The 16,237-nt window shown below is 47.2% G+C and overlaps 2 protein-coding genes and 1 non-coding gene across 4 annotated transcripts in view; all 3 read left to right on the top strand.

Moving 5' to 3' along the window:
• The first annotated feature begins 414 nt into the window (after positions 1 to 414).
• On the top strand, positions 415 to 16,027 carry CWF19L1 (CWF19 like cell cycle control factor 1). 2 transcript variants are annotated; one of them, XM_074155206.1, is made up of 14 exons: positions 415 to 468; positions 994 to 1,078; positions 3,338 to 3,416; positions 4,193 to 4,294; positions 5,077 to 5,291; positions 6,326 to 6,444; positions 7,149 to 7,233; positions 8,105 to 8,245; positions 10,509 to 10,620; positions 12,312 to 12,391; positions 13,329 to 13,538; positions 15,000 to 15,119; positions 15,571 to 15,668; positions 15,820 to 16,027. In XM_074155206.1, exons 1-14 carry the CDS (start codon positions 443 to 445, stop codon positions 15,968 to 15,970), a joined length of 1,623 nt encoding a protein of 540 aa, XP_074011307.1. In that variant the 5' UTR covers positions 415 to 442; the 3' UTR covers positions 15,971 to 16,027. The 2 variants fall into 2 exon arrangements, with proteins under 2 accessions (XP_074011307.1, XP_074011308.1); XM_074155207.1 differs by lacking the exon at positions 15,000 to 15,119 and having other exon boundaries at positions 429 to 468; positions 15,820 to 15,970.
• On the top strand, positions 14,691 to 14,831 carry LOC141469708 (small nucleolar RNA SNORA12). Its single transcript, XR_012463475.1, has one exon. It is a non-coding gene; the product is annotated as a small nucleolar RNA SNORA12 (small nucleolar RNA).
• The window catches only part of CHUK (component of inhibitor of nuclear factor kappa B kinase complex), a 33,688-nt gene continuing 33,300 nt past the window's right edge, over positions 15,850 to 16,237 (top strand). Inside the window, exon 1 of the mRNA XM_074155205.1 lies at positions 15,850 to 16,211. Coding sequence (XP_074011306.1) covers positions 16,050 to 16,211 — 162 coding nt within the window. The 5' untranslated portion in view covers positions 15,850 to 16,049. The remainder of the gene's footprint in view (positions 16,212 to 16,237) is intronic.

Raw genomic sequence — 16,237 nt, 5'->3', positions numbered from 1 at the left:
AAACATTTATGAGATCCCCTCTTAGTCTTCTCCAGGCTAAGCAGACCCAGGTCTCTCAGCCTTTTCCTTAAGAGAGGTGCTCCAGTCCCTTGATCATCTTCGTAGCCCTTTGCTGGACTCTCTCCAGTAGTTCCTTGTCTGAACCGGGGAGCCCAGAACTGGACACAGTACTCCAGATGGGGCCTCCCCAGGGCAGAGTAGAGGGGGAGGATGACCTCCCTCGACCTGCTGGCCACACTCTTTTTAATGCACCCCAGGAGACCATTGGCCTTCTTGACGGCAAGGGCTCATTGCTGGCTCATGGGCAACTTGTCTATCCCTCCACGCTCCCCTGTTGCGCGCACCCGGAAGCGGCGCCGGGCGGAGCGTTTGTGGCGGCGCACCCGGAAGCGGCGGCAGGTTCCGGGCGTGGCGGTGTTTTCTCTCCGGGTTGAACAGGTCCATGATGGCCGTTGCGCCTCTGCGTGTGTGAGTGGGACGGGGCTACGGGGGAGAGGAGGAGGCGGAGAGGGGGAAGAAGAGGAGGGAAAGAGGAGGAGGAAGAGAAGAGGGAAGGAGGGGGGGGGAGGAAGCGAGGAGAAGAAGGAAGAAGAGGAAGGGAGGAGAAGGGGGAAGAAGGAGAGGAAAGGAGGAAAAAGGATGGGGAGGGGGAGAAGGATGAGGGGAGGAGGAGGGGGGGGGGAGGGGGGGGGAGGGAGGAGGGGGGGGAGGGGGAAGAGGGGGGGGAGGGGGGGGGAGGGGGGGAGGGGGAGGGGGGGGGAGGGGGGGAGGGGGAGGAGGGGGGGAGGGGGGAGGGGGAGGAGGGGGAGGGGGAGGAGAAGAAGAAGAAGAAGAAGAAGAAGAAGCAGCAGCAGCAGCAGCAGCAGCAGCAGCAGCACGGGGGGGAGGAGAAAGGGGCGGGGAAGAGGAGAAGGAAAAGAAGCGTGGAGGGGAGGAGGCTGGCGGGCGGCGGGGCTGTGGTCTGGCGGCTCCTGACAACGCCCTGTCCCGTAGGCTGGCCTGTGGCGACGTGGAGGGACGCCTGGAAGCTCTCTTCAGCCGAGTTCGGGCAGTCCAGGCCAAGAGCGGCCACTTTGATGTAAGACTTGGGGACTGGATGACACGAGTGGGGTTCCCCTGGGGGTGGCTGGGGGCAAGGAGCCTGCACGGGGTGATGGTGATGTCAAAAGAGTTAAAAAGTCCACAAAACTGAGCGGCTGTGATGTGACAGCCTGCTCTGAAGCCATAGCAATAGGGAATAGGAAGCCCTTGACACAGAAAGCCCCTATGTCGCAGGTGGAGCAATTAACTTCACTCATAAGAGAGAAGCAATGAAATATTTATTAATATAAAACAGTGTTGTAACAAAGTTTGATAGTGAATGCGACAGCGATTTACGAGATTCGATGTCAAGGTACACTCTATTATTTACTGCAGAGAGGACAGGGTCAGACACGCTGTCGGGGAGACCCTCCCGTTGAGTCAGGAGGTTCAGAAGGGACCCCCTTGGTTTCTAAACTCCTTCTCAGAGAGGAGTCTGGGTGACCAGTCCTGGTCCCATGCTTGGGCAGCAGTTTATGTCTAAAGGATTATATATGCGCAATCAATCCTTTATATCACTTAGCTAAGATTTCAAATTTAGCATGCTATTAGTCACTTACCAAGAATCTGTTGCAGCAAGGAATCTCTCAACCTTGAGGCGTAACCTTGAGAGGCATCCTTCCTCAAGGGGAGATCCTGGCATGCAGCCCGTTGCAGTGCAGGAGAGCTTCAAGGGTTCTTGGGCTGTCCACTATTTATAGAGTAAGATAATTGACCTATAGTCATATTTGCATAGCAACAAAATATCTAGGTCCCCACTCCAGACAGCCATCCCCCAAAGTCCAGGTGCAGGCCATCATAAATTCCCACTGACAGTTATGGCCTGAGCAGGAGCTGGGGAAGGGGGAGAGCACACCACCACGCCATAAATGTAAATAATCCAGTCTTGAAGTTAGCCATTGTCCCAAGTGGAGCTACAATGGAATAGAAGCTTGAACAGTAACCAGGTGGTAGCTGGTAGAATGAAGGTATAGCCTCTAGTTACCTTAGATAATTTTAATACTAAAAATTACATCTCCAGGAGGACATTTTACACGTAAGTGTAAAGCCACCTTAGTATAATGAGCCAGACAGGAGTTGGGACATGCACAAATGAGTTTTTGTTATATAATGACAATATATGGTGACCAATCAGCTGTTTTGATGCAATTTTCCCTTATTACCTTTTTGTATAAAAGACCCTGGGTATTTCCTAACAGGTCCACTCACTTTGTAAATTATCGCCTAGAACACTTAATGGCACAGAACTGGAATAAAACAAATATCTTGGCTCCATGTGTGAATTGGGAGAAGCTCCTGGGTGGATTTCGCGCTGAGGGGTGCTGGGATAGGTGTTGCCCCCCCTCCAGGGCTGTGCTCCCACCTTGTTCTGCTTGGGATACAAAGGGACTGGCAGAGGGGGGCTTTGCAGCCCCCTCAGCCCTCCTTGCCCAGCACCAAAGTGTTGAGAGGAGCTGTAACCCGTGGACAGAGAGTGTGGGAGAGTGACTGTTGCCTTGTCGCATTTAGACCTATTAATGTTGCTGTTACACGTTTAATACTAGGTGCGGATAAGAGCTATGAAGATGATCAGGGACTGGAGCACCTCTGTGCTGAGGAAAGTCTGACAGACCTGGGTCTGTTTAGCCTGGAAAAGAGAAGGCTGAGAGGGGACCTCATCAATGCTTATCAATATCTATGGGGCGGGTGTCAAGAAGATGGGGCCAGACTCTTTTCAGTGGTGCCTGGTGACAGATCAAGGGGCAACAGGCACAAACTGGGACACGGGAAATTCCATCTCAGCATGATGAAAAACTTCTTTACTGTGAGAATGCCAGAGACCTGGAACAGGCTGCTCAGAGAGATTGTGGAGTCTCCTTCCCTGGAGATACTCAAAACCTACCTGGATGCATTCCTGTCCAACCTGTTCTAGGTGACCCTGCCTTGGCAGCCCTGGGGGTTGGACTAGATGATATCTGAAGGTCCCTTCCAATCCTGACCATTCCGTGATCCTATGAAGGTCAAGTCGGATGGGGCTTTGAGCAACCTGGTCTAGTGGGAGGTGTCCCTGCCCATCGCAGGGTTGTGGAACGAGATGATCTTTAAGGTGCCTTCCAACCCAAACCACTCTGTGATAAACACAGAGGAACCTCTTCACCATACCAAACAAAATCCTGATGAAATGATGCATGTCACAGTGTTGGGACAATATGGCATATTATGAAAAAGTGGCGCGTGTTGTATCTTTGGTCAAATGGCAACTCTCGCTTCTTTTTAGATGCTTTTGTGCGTTGGGAATTTTTTTGGCGCTACTTCAGAGGCAGAATGGGCAAAGTATCGCACAGGGGCCAAGAAAGGTAAGGAAGGCATTGTCACTCTGGATGCTGGATATTGCACTACTTTGCAACCCACTTCACTGTCTCATCGCAGTGTGTTTTTGAATTCAGAAGTTGCAGTTAAGCGGTGTAATGTTAAAGCAGTTAAGCTGTAGTGGGAAACCTCCACACAGGAGGGCAGGATGGGTTTGTTTTAAAACAGAACTCATTTCTGTCATATTCTTGGACTCAAGAGCACAAAGATGCATGTGTACAAGCCACCTGCCCATGATTTGGGTGTCAAGTCCTGTGCCTGGGTCATCCAGCTGGCACTATTTACAGTACTAGTAGAGACATAGGGCGCTGCTAATTGGTGTCAGGGTCTTCTTTCTCCTTGCCTGGATGTGTTACAGTTCCACTTCTGTTCCTACTATTACCTCCTTAAAGTTTCAGCCCGCAGCCTGCCATGTGGAGCAATCCTTGTTTTCTCAGCCCAGGTAGTCTGAGAAGCTTTACGTAGATGTTTACATCAAGCAGTTTACAACAGTTCACAGCAGTTCGGTCAGCAAGCCATGGGATCTCAGCACGCCTGTCAGTGTGTAGCCCTTCTGCCGCTCCTGGTGCTTCCCTCACAGAAATTCCCAGTCACTCCCTGTTCACTGAATACAAAACAACAATAGTTTCCTATTTAAGAAGGGAGAACAGCAGCAGGTTTTTGGGATCTGTAGGAATGCTGCAATTCCTAGGAAATGTGGGCTGAACTTGTGCTAATGTACTTGAATTAAAGCAGACCGAGTGCATGTGGTTCTCTTCCTCAGCTCCAATTCCAACCTACGTGCTTGGTGCTAATGACCAAGAGACGATCAGCTATTTTCCAGACGTCAGTGGCTGTGAATTAGCTGAGAACATCACTTATTTAGGTAAGGCTGCAGATGGTTTGTGATAAGGGATGTACATTTTCCTGGTGGTGCTTTCATGAATGTTTTCTGATCTTCCCACTTCAAAGCCATTCCTTTTTCTGGAAATTTGAAGGTGGTGTTTCTTTTTCTGGAGTTCAGACTGGAGTTGAACTGTATGTTGAGAGGCTGATACAATCTGCTGTGGAAAATGTGAAAGAGAACCCTGTTTTTTTTTATTGTTGTCTAACACTGAACTTGCTAACCGAAAGGAATAGTGGTTGAAAGAGCCTGTTCTTTGAGAATATCTTAACTCCCATAGCATGCCTGTCTTTGTATGGAGAAGGTTTCCTAATTGAAGTATGATTTTGCTATGCTCTGAGACTGTACTGGTGTAGGAGAGGTAAGAACTGTCATCTCTAAAGGTAACGAAGCTGTAGCAAAGCTAAAAGGGAAAACTGTCTTTCTAGAATGCCACCTGACAAAAACATAACAAGTAAAGGCACTTGCAGTTGGCTTTTTGTCACTCTGCCTTTGTACTGAGCTTTTGATGTGGATTGACTTTGGGGGACCAAGATAGCAGTGAGGAGAGAAGGCTGGGAGTTGTCTGAGCAGACTCAACAGCGTTTGAGTCACTGCATTAAAACATGTCTTTACCGGAGTTCATGGGCACAGAAAATGAGCTTTCTCTAAGGATAGTTTCAGTAGAATAAGGCAGGACTGCTGAATTTGATCCTCTGTCTATGATGTGACTAAGAGATTACTTGCAATGCCTACATCTCAAATGTGTGCCTCTGTTAATGTAGGCCGTCGAGGTCTTTACAGCAGTTCTTCTGGACTGCAGATTGCATATTTGAGTGGCACTGAATCCCAGGATGAGCCAGCTCCTGCCTACAGTTTTAGTGCAAAGGATGTGATGGAATTAAAAGCATGTTTGTTATCAACCCCAAACTTCAAAGGTGTTGATATATTGCTGACGTCCCCCTGGCCCAGACATGTGGGAACTTTTGCCAACAGTGCGGTAAGTGTTGTTTTCTGGTGAAATGGGTTTCCAGATGGATTTAACAAAGGATTACTTTTCTGCTTGGTTTTGGCAATTTTGGCTATTAGGTCATCTCTGAGTGCTTGAGAAAGCTAAAAGTAAAAAACACAGCGGATATTCTGGTTTTTCAGAGAAGGACCATTCAGGAGGGGTATTTGTGAAACTTCAGGGTGTTTGATCTGTCCCTGCCTGAAAAAATCGGAGTCAGTAGCTTTCATCTGATTGCAAATGTTGCTCTGAATTTCGTTGGTTGCAGTTGCTGTGGAACAATTCTGCTAGTCTCTGGAGGCAGCACAGAAGAAAACTGCTTTCTTGAGGGTGGGTTAGTGCCTGTCAGCTGCCACAATGAAGGGCTGTGACAGATGCCTGCCAGGTCAGGGTCTTGTTCCCTGTGCTTTTACCTAAGATAACATGGTACAGGTGACAGATGTAGGCTATTTCTGAGCTTCTCTCTTCCCCTGCCCTTTTCCTTCCCTACTTCGCTTCTCAGTCTAAGGCTAGTGGGGAAGAGGCAGCACAAGAAGAGCCTTCACCCAAGGAAATGATTGGAAGTCTGCTCTTTGTGTTTTGTTTTGCTCTGACTTCTCAGGGATGGGAGTGGGATAAAATTGTGCTTCCTAAGGAAACTTCAGAGCTTTCATATTTGCTTGACTCATGCAGTAAAGCTTTGGCACTCTGGGCATGTGGTCAAAACTTGTCTTAATGATTTGGACATCTCTTGGTGTTTTCAAAACTCTGTGCTGCCCTGGCTTCACAAGATCAAGAGAAGGCAAATACGACAAATGTGGATTGATGAAATGAGTGGACGTAAACCCCAGGTACACAGAATGGAATAAATGAGTAGGCTCTGCTTGGCAATAAGAGATCAAGCCCTTTTGACTTTTTTTTCCCACTTCCAGGGAATGGTGCCCACTATAGTCAGTCACTACTTTTCCAGCCTGCAGTTCTGTATGATACCATTTCACTACAGTCTGACAGGTGTTTTTGAATATAACTTGGTTTCTATTTTATAGGGAGGAATAGATACCAAGAAATGTGGCTCCAAGTTAGTATCTGATCTAGCTGCAAGTCTCAAACCAAGGTACCACTTTGCTGCCCTGGAGAAGGTCTATTATGAAAGACTTCCTTACAGGTTTGTAAGACCATGTGAATTTTCATTTATTTTCTAATTAGAGTTCAGTTTTTAAAGAACACAGGAGGACAACTTTAAAATAATTTTATGAAGTCATCCAGCTCTGACACAGGATCAAGATTGTTTCTCAGATGCATCTTATTACTGTAATTCCTGCTGCCTTGAAAACTGCTATTGCTGACACCACCTGTCCCAGTACATTGCTGTGAATCTGATGCCAAATTAGTTGCCATTAGTCACAAGTGTTCAGCTTAATTCAGGGGTGTATCTCTGAAAATGTATCATGGAAAAGCTCCTGTGTGGTGAAGAGAGTGGTGTTTTCTGTCATAACTTTGTATATAGAATGTGACTAGTAACATAAGGCAGGTGTCAGAACAACTTACACGTAGAACTATGGCTGTCATGTTAATGTTGGGTAAGATTATTATCCTTTCCACAGGAAACACTTTAAAGTGTATAGCTGTGTTTATATCACTAGTGAATTGTCCTCTCTTCTCTGTATTTGGACTGCAGTGAGATGTCATTTTGGTCTGTGCAGCTGTTTGCTTTTAGATAAGTCTCTGTCCTTAGCTCTCCTTGTTCTTGGCCAAAGGCTGTACGTGGCTGACCTGCTGTCTGAGTAGCTTCATGGAGGACATGTCATTTTCCCACTGTCCTTTTCTACGTTGTATATGCCAGTACAGTCTTGTTTTACTTCCTTACAGAAATCACACAGTGCTACAGGAGACCCCACAGCATGTGAGCAGGTTTATTGCACTTGCTGATGTTGGCAATACAAGCAAGAAAAAGGTACTGACACTCTTGAATCTTTCTTCTTTTCCCAAGTACAAGTAATAGGGCAGTAAGCCCAGCATTAGCTAGCCAGAGGACAGCGTCTGTCCCTTAAAAACTTGACTGAAGTGGAGGGATCTGTCTCACTTGAGCAATAGATATCATTTGCACATTATGTTAGAAGGGTAAGTGCTACAAGATGTGTTTTGAGACACTATTGTTCTTCTCTACCTGGTCAAATGGCATCTAGCTGTGAAGACAGCTGCAGAGGAAAGTGGTTAGAAAGCTGCCATTCCTTCCTCTTACCCCTCTGCTTTATGTATTTTCTGTTCACATCGCCTGCTTTAAGAAGGAAGTGAAATTCCAAAGGAGCTGTTACACATCACTAAAAATTATTAACTTCTGGGATGGGAAGGGTCTGTTTTGTTTTGTTTTGTTTTGCTTTTTTTAACCTGCTTCTATTCTCCCCTTGAGAAAGTTACAGAATATTGGTATAGAAGGACAGGTTGCTAGTGGTTAAGAAGGCATAGGAACCAAGCCTGGTAACAAAAAAACGTCCAGGAGTTCTAGACAGAAAGAAGACCTGGAAACAGGCAAGGATCAAGGTTGTTTCTTTTTCAAGTAGGATACACTGCTGCTTTTCAAACAGATCTTTCCTTAAACGGGAATGAGGAAGCACTCCATAAACTCTTGGTTGTACTGGGTGGGAGACTGGCACGGGGAGTGTGGTTTTCATGTCCTGTCGTAGTTTAAAACACTGATTTGCTGAGTTCTTGCAGTGCTAAATTGCGTGCTACCATTTCAGGGTGGCTTAGTTCACAACTGATGTCTTCAGAGTTGCAGTCATGGCAAAAGTTTCTTGCATTTGGGCCATCTGTTTTTGTTCTAGTATCTCTATGCCTTCAGCATTACACCGATGAGCTTGATGGACCCGGCAGAGCTGGTGAAACAGCCACAGGATGTCACTGAAAATCCATACCGAAAATCATGGAAGGAAGCTCAGAAGACCAAAGCACCCCTGTGTCCAGAGGTAGCCGCTTCTCCCCATGTGTGCGCTCTGGTTTCACTCTCTGTGTTTACGGAACTTAGAACAATGTTCGGCTTTAATGTTGGAATATTTCTGTCCAATATTTCTGGGCTCTGCGTAAGCTATTTGCATCAACCCAATTGTATAGATGCAACGCGTGGGAGTTTATTACAATTTTCCCCTTCTTAAGCCAACCATGTCCTGGCTGCATCAAAAGCAGCGTGGCCAGCACATCAAGGGAGGGGATTCTGCCCCTCTACTCCGCTGTAGTGAGAACCCCCTGCAGTGCTGCGTCCAGCTCTGGGGCCACCAACATAAGAAGGACATGAACCTGTTGGAGAGAGTCCAGAGGAGGCCACAAAGATGATCAGAGGGGTGGAGCACCTCTCCTGTGAGGACAGGCTGAGAGAGTTGGGGTTATTCAGCCTGTAGAAGAGAAGGCTCCTGGGAGACCTTAGAGCCCCTTCCAGTACTTAAAGGGGGCCTACAGGAAAGATGGGGACAAACTTTTTAGTAGGGTGTGTAGCTATAGGACAAGGGGTAGTGGCTTTAAACTAAAAGAGGGGAGATGTAGACTAGATACAAGGAAGAAATTTTTTATGCTGAGGGTGGTGAAACACTGGCACAGGTTGCCTAGAGAGGTGGTGGATGCCCCATCCCTGGAAGGATTCAAAGTCAGGTTGACTGATGGGGCTCTGAGCAACCTGATCTAGTTGAAGATGTCCCTGCTCATTGCAGGGGAGTTGGACTAGATGACCTTCAACCCAAACCATTCTATGATTCCTCCTGCAGGTCTGCATGGTGATGCTGTAGTTAGGTCTATTTGCTTGTCAGGGCTGTCCCCTATCGGCACCTCAGCATGCATGGTCTTATTCTTTCTAAGCTTGTAGGCTACAAATTAGTCCCCAGTTTTCTCCCTTAGACTGCTGGCTACTCAGATGCTACTTTTTTTGATGTTGCATTTTCACTGTATCCCTCAATGCTGGTGAGCTAGGTGTTGGGTACTGTTGTGTTGTTTTTTTTTCAAGTGTCCTGAGTTACCAACTCCATGCTCCTTTAAATATTGATTGCTTGCCACCTGAGGGTAGAAGGGTTCCTTCCTGGGGCCTGAACACTCAGCTGTTGGTGTCAGAAGATTTGAAATTGCTGACTTTGTAATTTGATCATCAGACAAGTGGATTGTGTTCATCAGTGTAGAGACTCAAGATTGTTTCCCTGTGTAGAGCAGGTTTTCCCACTAAGCATTGTGGGATACTCTGCTAATGTGATAGCTATGTCTGTATATCTTAATGTAATGGAGAAAAACCAAATCGGGAAATCGTTGGCCGGGTGGAACAATACTCAGCCTGAAGTTACACTTGACTTGGACTTTGCAGGAACAGTGTGTCAGGTAGGAAGTGCAGGTGCTGCTCTCCAGCCTTTCTCCCTGGAGCATGCAAGCAGAACGAAGAGCTGGCTCCTTCCAGCTGACAGTGTGGGTGAGCATGAGGGTAACAGGTACCTCCCAACCCTGTCACCTGTGACAACCTCCCCGCCCCCAGCTGAGACTTGCTGTTGTGTTAACCCCTGGAAGTAAGGCTTTAAATAGACCAAACAGTCAGTAACTTAATGGAAGCAAAAATTCTTGTACCTTTGAGCTTCAATATCCAATTGAAGACGGGCACAAAAGCTTGCGGAGTTTACTGGGAAAAATGCTTCTGCTGTATGTGCTGGTTCTTCCAGCATGGGTTAGATTTTTGGACTGCAGTTGTGCTCCCATGTGGGAAGCAAAGCTAAGCTGGTGTGAGCAGCCCTGCTCTTTGCTGTCCTCTTCCCAAGTGCTTTCCTCTGCAGCATTAAAGCCTTCTAATGGCATTTTTCCATACATGACAACTTAATCAAGTGGTTTCAGCCTCTGTGGGAGTCTGTTGAGAGGTTAACATCTCCAAGAAATACATTCTTTTGGCACTGTCTGTCAAGCAAAAATGAGATTTGAATAATCTATAAAATCAAGCAATTCTGAATTTGCAGTATAAGGCTAAATAGGAGAATGTGGCAATTTTGGGGCAGCTCTCCCATAATTTTTTCCCTGGCTGAGGTGGCATATCCAGGCAGGCAAAGTCAGCTGTGTTTCTGGGAGAGCTCAATTCATTCTGTTCCAGTATATTGATGCTTTCGTTGTTGGTCAAAAGTGGTTATAAACCTCTTCAGGAAAGGACATTCTTTTACGTACTGTGACTCTTTGTGATGCAGTTATAATGGGCTTTGGTTTTCATCTTCTAAACAGGAAGAACCAACTTGTCAGTTTTTCTTTGATTTGAACAAGCATCAGGGAAAGAAACGTCCCTCAGATGAGAAAGCAGCAGGGGACTCCCAACCTAAGCAAGCCAAAAAACCCCGTAAGTATGTGGATGCTTTTTTCCTGAGCTCATCCCTTGAGGCATTGAAATATCTCACTCTTCATTTTTCTCAAGCTGTTGAGCTATGTCAGCTTGCCAACGTGCTCTGTTGCTATACTAGATGCTGTTGGAATACAGAGGAATGAAGGGTCCCTTGTTTCCTACAAACCTGACACTCAATAGGTGAATGAAAAGTCAAAAGGATAGTTTCAAAGGTAGTTGGGTCTGTGTAGTGGTTGCAGTGGGGCTGATGCCATTTACCCTCTGAACATGACAACAGGCACTTTCACAAAGCAGCATGTTTCCATTCAGAGGGACTGCAGGATCATGGTACTGATGAGTTCTTGAAACACCACTTCAGTTGTTCTGTGCTGTGACTTCGCTAAGTATTAATGAACAGGGAAGGGAGGAAGCTCTTCTGTTACCTCTGTATTTCTGTGCTGTAAATCTCATTAGAGTTTGTCTGACTTGAAGAAATTGAAATGAAATCTTCAAGGATCATGACTTCTCACTGACAGTGTTACTGCAAGCCTCTATCTTTAGAAATATTGGTCTCAGTTATAAAGAAATTTGGGCTTAAAATGCAAATGTCAGCCTCCCCTTTTGTTTCTGTGAAAGCTTTTCCCACTGCCAGCAGGTAAGGAGACATTCTTTCAAAATGTTTCTGGTAGATAAGTCTAGTTGCCTTTGTATAACAAAGACTAAGTTATATAGAGACTATATATATATGTCTCATATGTATATGAGACTAAGTTGTTTGGGTTTTATCTATTAGATTTCCAAACCCTTTGCATAGTCCTTGCACTTAACAGTTCTACAGGCTAAATCACTGTATGCTAAAACAAACACAGTGTCACTGCAGAAGAGTAACTGGCTGTAATGGCAGTCAGTTTTGATGAAAGAATGTGCGTGTTTTGTGTGTGATGCAAGAACTCGTCTTGTTTTCCTCCATCACTTCTGTAGGACATAGTGTGCCGTTGTGCATATTCATACAACTTCCAAAGCCTTCTGGAGTTTGATACCATGAGAAGAGATCCTTGTTACACTGTTTTGCTCGGAAATTAATCCCAGAATTCGACATTTGGTTTTCTGCGGTTCTTGGGAGGGCCACCTCATGTCTATAGTATTTGCAAAGTTGCTTCTCTAATCCTGTACACAACCTGCAGAGGATGTGAATATAGCAAGTGACCCTGAGGAGAGCTTATCAGTGCCATCAACTTACTGTAAAGGTCAGCTCAGGTATCACAATTTGGATGTGATTCCAGGTGTTTTGAGTGTGATGAATAGGGCAGAACTGCCAAGTGTGTTTGGCAGCATCTGTCCTTGTCTGTACCTATGCAGTAATTTTACCTCATTTTGATTTGTTTGTTTAAATTTGCTGGTGTTTTCCTATTAGTGAGCTATAAACAATAAATTCCTGGAATTAGTGCTCTTCCATTAAATTAGAGCACTCGATGAGAATGGCAGTCAGGAAGGGCGTGACTGCTACCACCTCCTCTCTTGCTGAAATTTCCCAGAGGCACCAGTTCTCTGACCAGATCTGCTTCCAGGAACTGTGTCCTTCTGACATTTTCAGTGCTTTATCAACTGGGAAGGGCGGCTGGAAAATAACAGCTCTTCCAGATCTTGTTCCATTCCTTGTGCTGACAAATAAGCCTTGTGCTAACGCTTGTTTCTCTTTCCCAATAAAGCACAGCCCATGGGGCCCTGCTGGTTCTGCCTGGCCAGCCCAGATGTTGAGAAGCACTTGGTTGTTAGTATTGGCATGCACGTAAGTACCTGTACTTTTTGCTACATGGCAGCAGAATCGTGCTAAGACACAGCAATAGAAATATCAATCTCCATTTTTAAATCTTAGAAAAACCCAAACAAACTTGATTTGAACCTGACTCTTGATTTGATCTGGTTTTGTTTTCAGTTTCTTCACATCTCCCCTACAAAAGACATAACTATATAGATAGCCTTTTAAAAAATGAAGCATCGCCCAGTTTTGCTCCAGCAGCAGAGCTGGATGACAGTGTCAGAACACTTTTTGCTGCACCAGCCCTCATGGTTTGCTTACGTTACCATCTGGCAGAACTTTTCCGGTGTGAACTCATTGTAAACTAGGACCTGCCTTGGCTACAGGATTCACTGTCTGGAGTTATGCCAGATCTCTCTGGGATGATTGGTTTCAATTTTATAGATTCAGTTTTATTATACATAGATTAAACAGAAGATAAGATAGCTTTAAAGTCGACATCTTAAAGAACATCTTGGAGATTAATTAATTCATTGGTATATTCCCTTTGCTTAAAGTTATTGCTCCTGTATAGCATAATTCACTTCAAACTGCTAGAGAGACAGGTTTGTCCATGGGCTTATTTTAAAAGCTCTTCACAATTTTCAAGTGGATTTTCTTGTCATAGTAAGAAATTCTAGCCACAGTAGTGAAGTTCACTCAGCCACTTTCCTGCAGACAAGGCATTCTCTGGCATTCAAGAGATGAATTTTTTGTGTCCTTTAGCAGTCCCTCTCTGTTTCTCATTCCTCTAGTAATTAATAAATTGCTAATAAAGTAAGTGACACAGAGGAGAAGGCTTTCCTGTTCCTGAGGCAGAATCACTAGGCTGGGGGATACTCAGAATATGGTCATAGAGTAAAATTCCACAGCATGGTAAGTGTGTGTTGCTCGCAGTGAGTAACTGGTGTGTATTGTTTCACTCTAGTGCTATCTCGCCCTGGCCAAAGGTGGCTTACTGCCTGATCATGTCTTGATTTTGCCTATTGGCCACTATCAGTCGGTGGTTGACTTGTCTTCAGAGGTGCTGGAAGAAGTGACCAAGTACAAGTCTGCTCTGAAGGAATTTTTCAGAAGCAAGGGAAAGAGATACGTCCTGTTTGAAAGAAACTATAGGAGTCAGCATCTGCAGTTACAGGTATGGTTTTAGTGGCACCCTGGAAGAACACACTTCTCTGGAAATGAATGGAAATTTCATCTTTAAAATTTTCTCCTTATTCCGTCCCTTCCTAGAGCATGGACAGAAGTCATCCTACAGATAGAACCAGAGCAAAAATAAAACTGGTTTCCATGCACTGGTACAAGTTAGGGGTTAACCTACTAGAAACCAGCTCTGCAGAGACGGACCTGGGAGTCCTGGTGGACAAGTGGTGGACAACATGAGCCAGCCATGTGCCCTTGTGGACAAGAAGGCCAATCATCTCCTGAGGTGTATTAAAAAGAGTGTGGCCAGCAGGTCGAGGGAGGTCATCCTCCCCCTCTACTCTGCCCTGGGGAGGCCACATCTGGAGCACTGTGTTCAGTTCTGGGCTCCCCAATTCAAGACAGACAAGGAACTACTGGAGAGAGTCCAGCAAAGGGCTACAAGATGATCAGGGACTGGAGCACGTCTCTTTATGAGGAAGGGCTGAAAGACCTGGGTCTGTCTGGAGAAGAGAAGACTGAGAGGGGATTGCATAAATTTTAGATATCTAAAGCATAGGTGTCAAGAGGAAGGGGTCAGGCTCTTCTCAGTGGTGCCTGGACAGTGACCTCAGTGGTGACAGGACAAGGGGCAATGCACAAACTGGAACACAGGAAATTCCATCTCAACATGAGGAAAAACTTCTTTCCTGTGAGGGTGGCAGAGCCCTGGAAGAGGCTGCCCAGGGAGGTGGTGGAGTCTCCGTCTCTGGAGACATTCCAAACCTGCCTGGTTCCTGCGCAACCTGCTCTGGGTGGACCTGCTTTGGCAGGAGGGTTAGACTAGGTCATCTCCAGAGGCCTCTTCCAACCCCTACCATTTTGGGATTCTGTGCTGGTTCTGCCACAGTCCTTTAAGTCTGTTAGAGCAGCACAGCATTGATTATGCTGAGTGGGTAAGGAACATTTTGCCCTGCGTGGAACTGATAAAAACCCCACAAGGTTTTCAGATAAGACCTTGATCTGACTCCCAGTTGGCTCATGCTGGCATGTGAATTGTGGTGCGTGCATTTCTAGGCTGAAATCTAAAGATATCCGCAGAACTCTGGTCATTGTCTACCAGTACCAGCCCTTTGATTTGATTTTTTTGTCCTGTGTTTCAGTGGTTTGTTGTGGTGGTTTCTGTATTTGGCAGATCTGTCACTGTAGCAGAGCGGCCTTAAGCTACCACAGAGATCAGAAAGGAGAAGGCTGTGCTGAGAACTTTTTCAAGCTTTTAGTTCTCAGCATTTTTTCATCTCCTACACAAAAAAAAAATCTCATAAGTTTAAGCCTGTACAGATGGGTACTCCCCTATCTTGTCTGATGATGCTGAGTGGTACTGAGGAGCATACCAGCTCCAGTGATGGATTGATCACTTTCTGCAAGTGGGTTGGTTTTGTATTCTTCTTTTTACAGAAACATCCTCCCTTTCCAGGTGATTCCTGTCCCATTGGACCACTGCACTCCTGAAGACATTAAAGAGTCCTTTATTGCACAGGCACAGCAACAAGAGATTGAATTAGTAGAAATCCCAGAACACTCAGATATCACGCAAGTACGAGATGAGATTTCACCTGTTGAATTGACTTCCCCTCTGTCCCATCTTGGGTGGTGGTGTCCCTCTTAAGTCCCTTATTGCTGTTGGAGGCAGAACATTGAGGGCTTGATTTGTGCCAGGTGTATTCTGGTCTGGGTGAAGTTCCTATGAACAATGGATGTGTTGCTGATCCCAAAATGATTCCAGCTGTGCACAGGGCTTGCTGGATTCATTCCTTCAGATACCCAATGCCAACCCTCCTCCGGTGCTGTGGTGTGGGAGGAGGCAGTTTTAGCTTCGCTTGGATAGGAATTAGCAGGAAAATCCTCCTGTTATATCAGAGAAATGACATAACATCCCTGCCTCTCCCATCCCCCTTTGCCTTCTTCCTGCTTCTCCCCACCCCACCCCCGGTACCTCCCCTCCTCTCCCTTATCCTCTTTGCCCCCCCCCCCCCCCCCCCCCGCAGGTGGCGCAGCCGGGGACCCCTTACTTCTACGTGGAGCTGGACACGGGGGAGAAGCTCTTCCACCGCATCCGCGGCCGCTTCCCGCTCCACTTCGGCAGGTCGGTCCCCTCCCCTCCCCTCCCCTCCCCTCCCCTCCCCTCCCCTCCCCTCCCCTCCCCTCCCCTCCCCTCCCCTCCCCTCCCCTCCCCTCCCCTCCCCGCTGACGTCACGCATGACGGCAGGTGGTGACGCGGTGCGCGCTCCCCGCAGGGCGGTGCTGGCGAGCCCGGCGCTGCTGGCGCTGCCGCAGCAGGCCGACTGGCGGCGGTGCGCGGCGGGGCGGGCGGCGGAGGAGGAGGCGGCGCAGGCCCGCGCCTTCCGCCGAGACTTCCAACCCTTCGACTTCGCCCTCCGGGACTAACGACGGCCGAGCGGGGCGGGCGATCGTTGACGCGGCAATAAAGGCGGAGGAACCGGTAGCACCGAGTGGCTGTGGCGCCATGGAGCGGGGTGCTCACCTCGCCGGGTCCGGCGGCGGCGCGGAGCGAGCCCCCGCCGGGGCGGCCTTGCGGGGGCAGCCGGCGGGCTGCTGCGGGCCCTGGGAGATGCGGGACCGCCTGGGGACCGGCGGCTTCGGCAACGTCTGCCTCTACCAGCACCAGGTGGGGCCGGGCGGGGTGGGCCGGGG

The sequence above is a fragment of the Numenius arquata genome, chromosome 10 (genome assembly GCF_964106895.1).
Source record: "Numenius arquata chromosome 10, bNumArq3.hap1.1, whole genome shotgun sequence".
In the NCBI taxonomy this organism is placed as follows: domain Eukaryota; kingdom Metazoa; phylum Chordata; class Aves; order Charadriiformes; family Scolopacidae; genus Numenius; species Numenius arquata.
The sequence above is the reverse complement of the archived record's forward strand: the minus strand, read 5'-3'. Positions and strand labels throughout refer to the sequence as shown.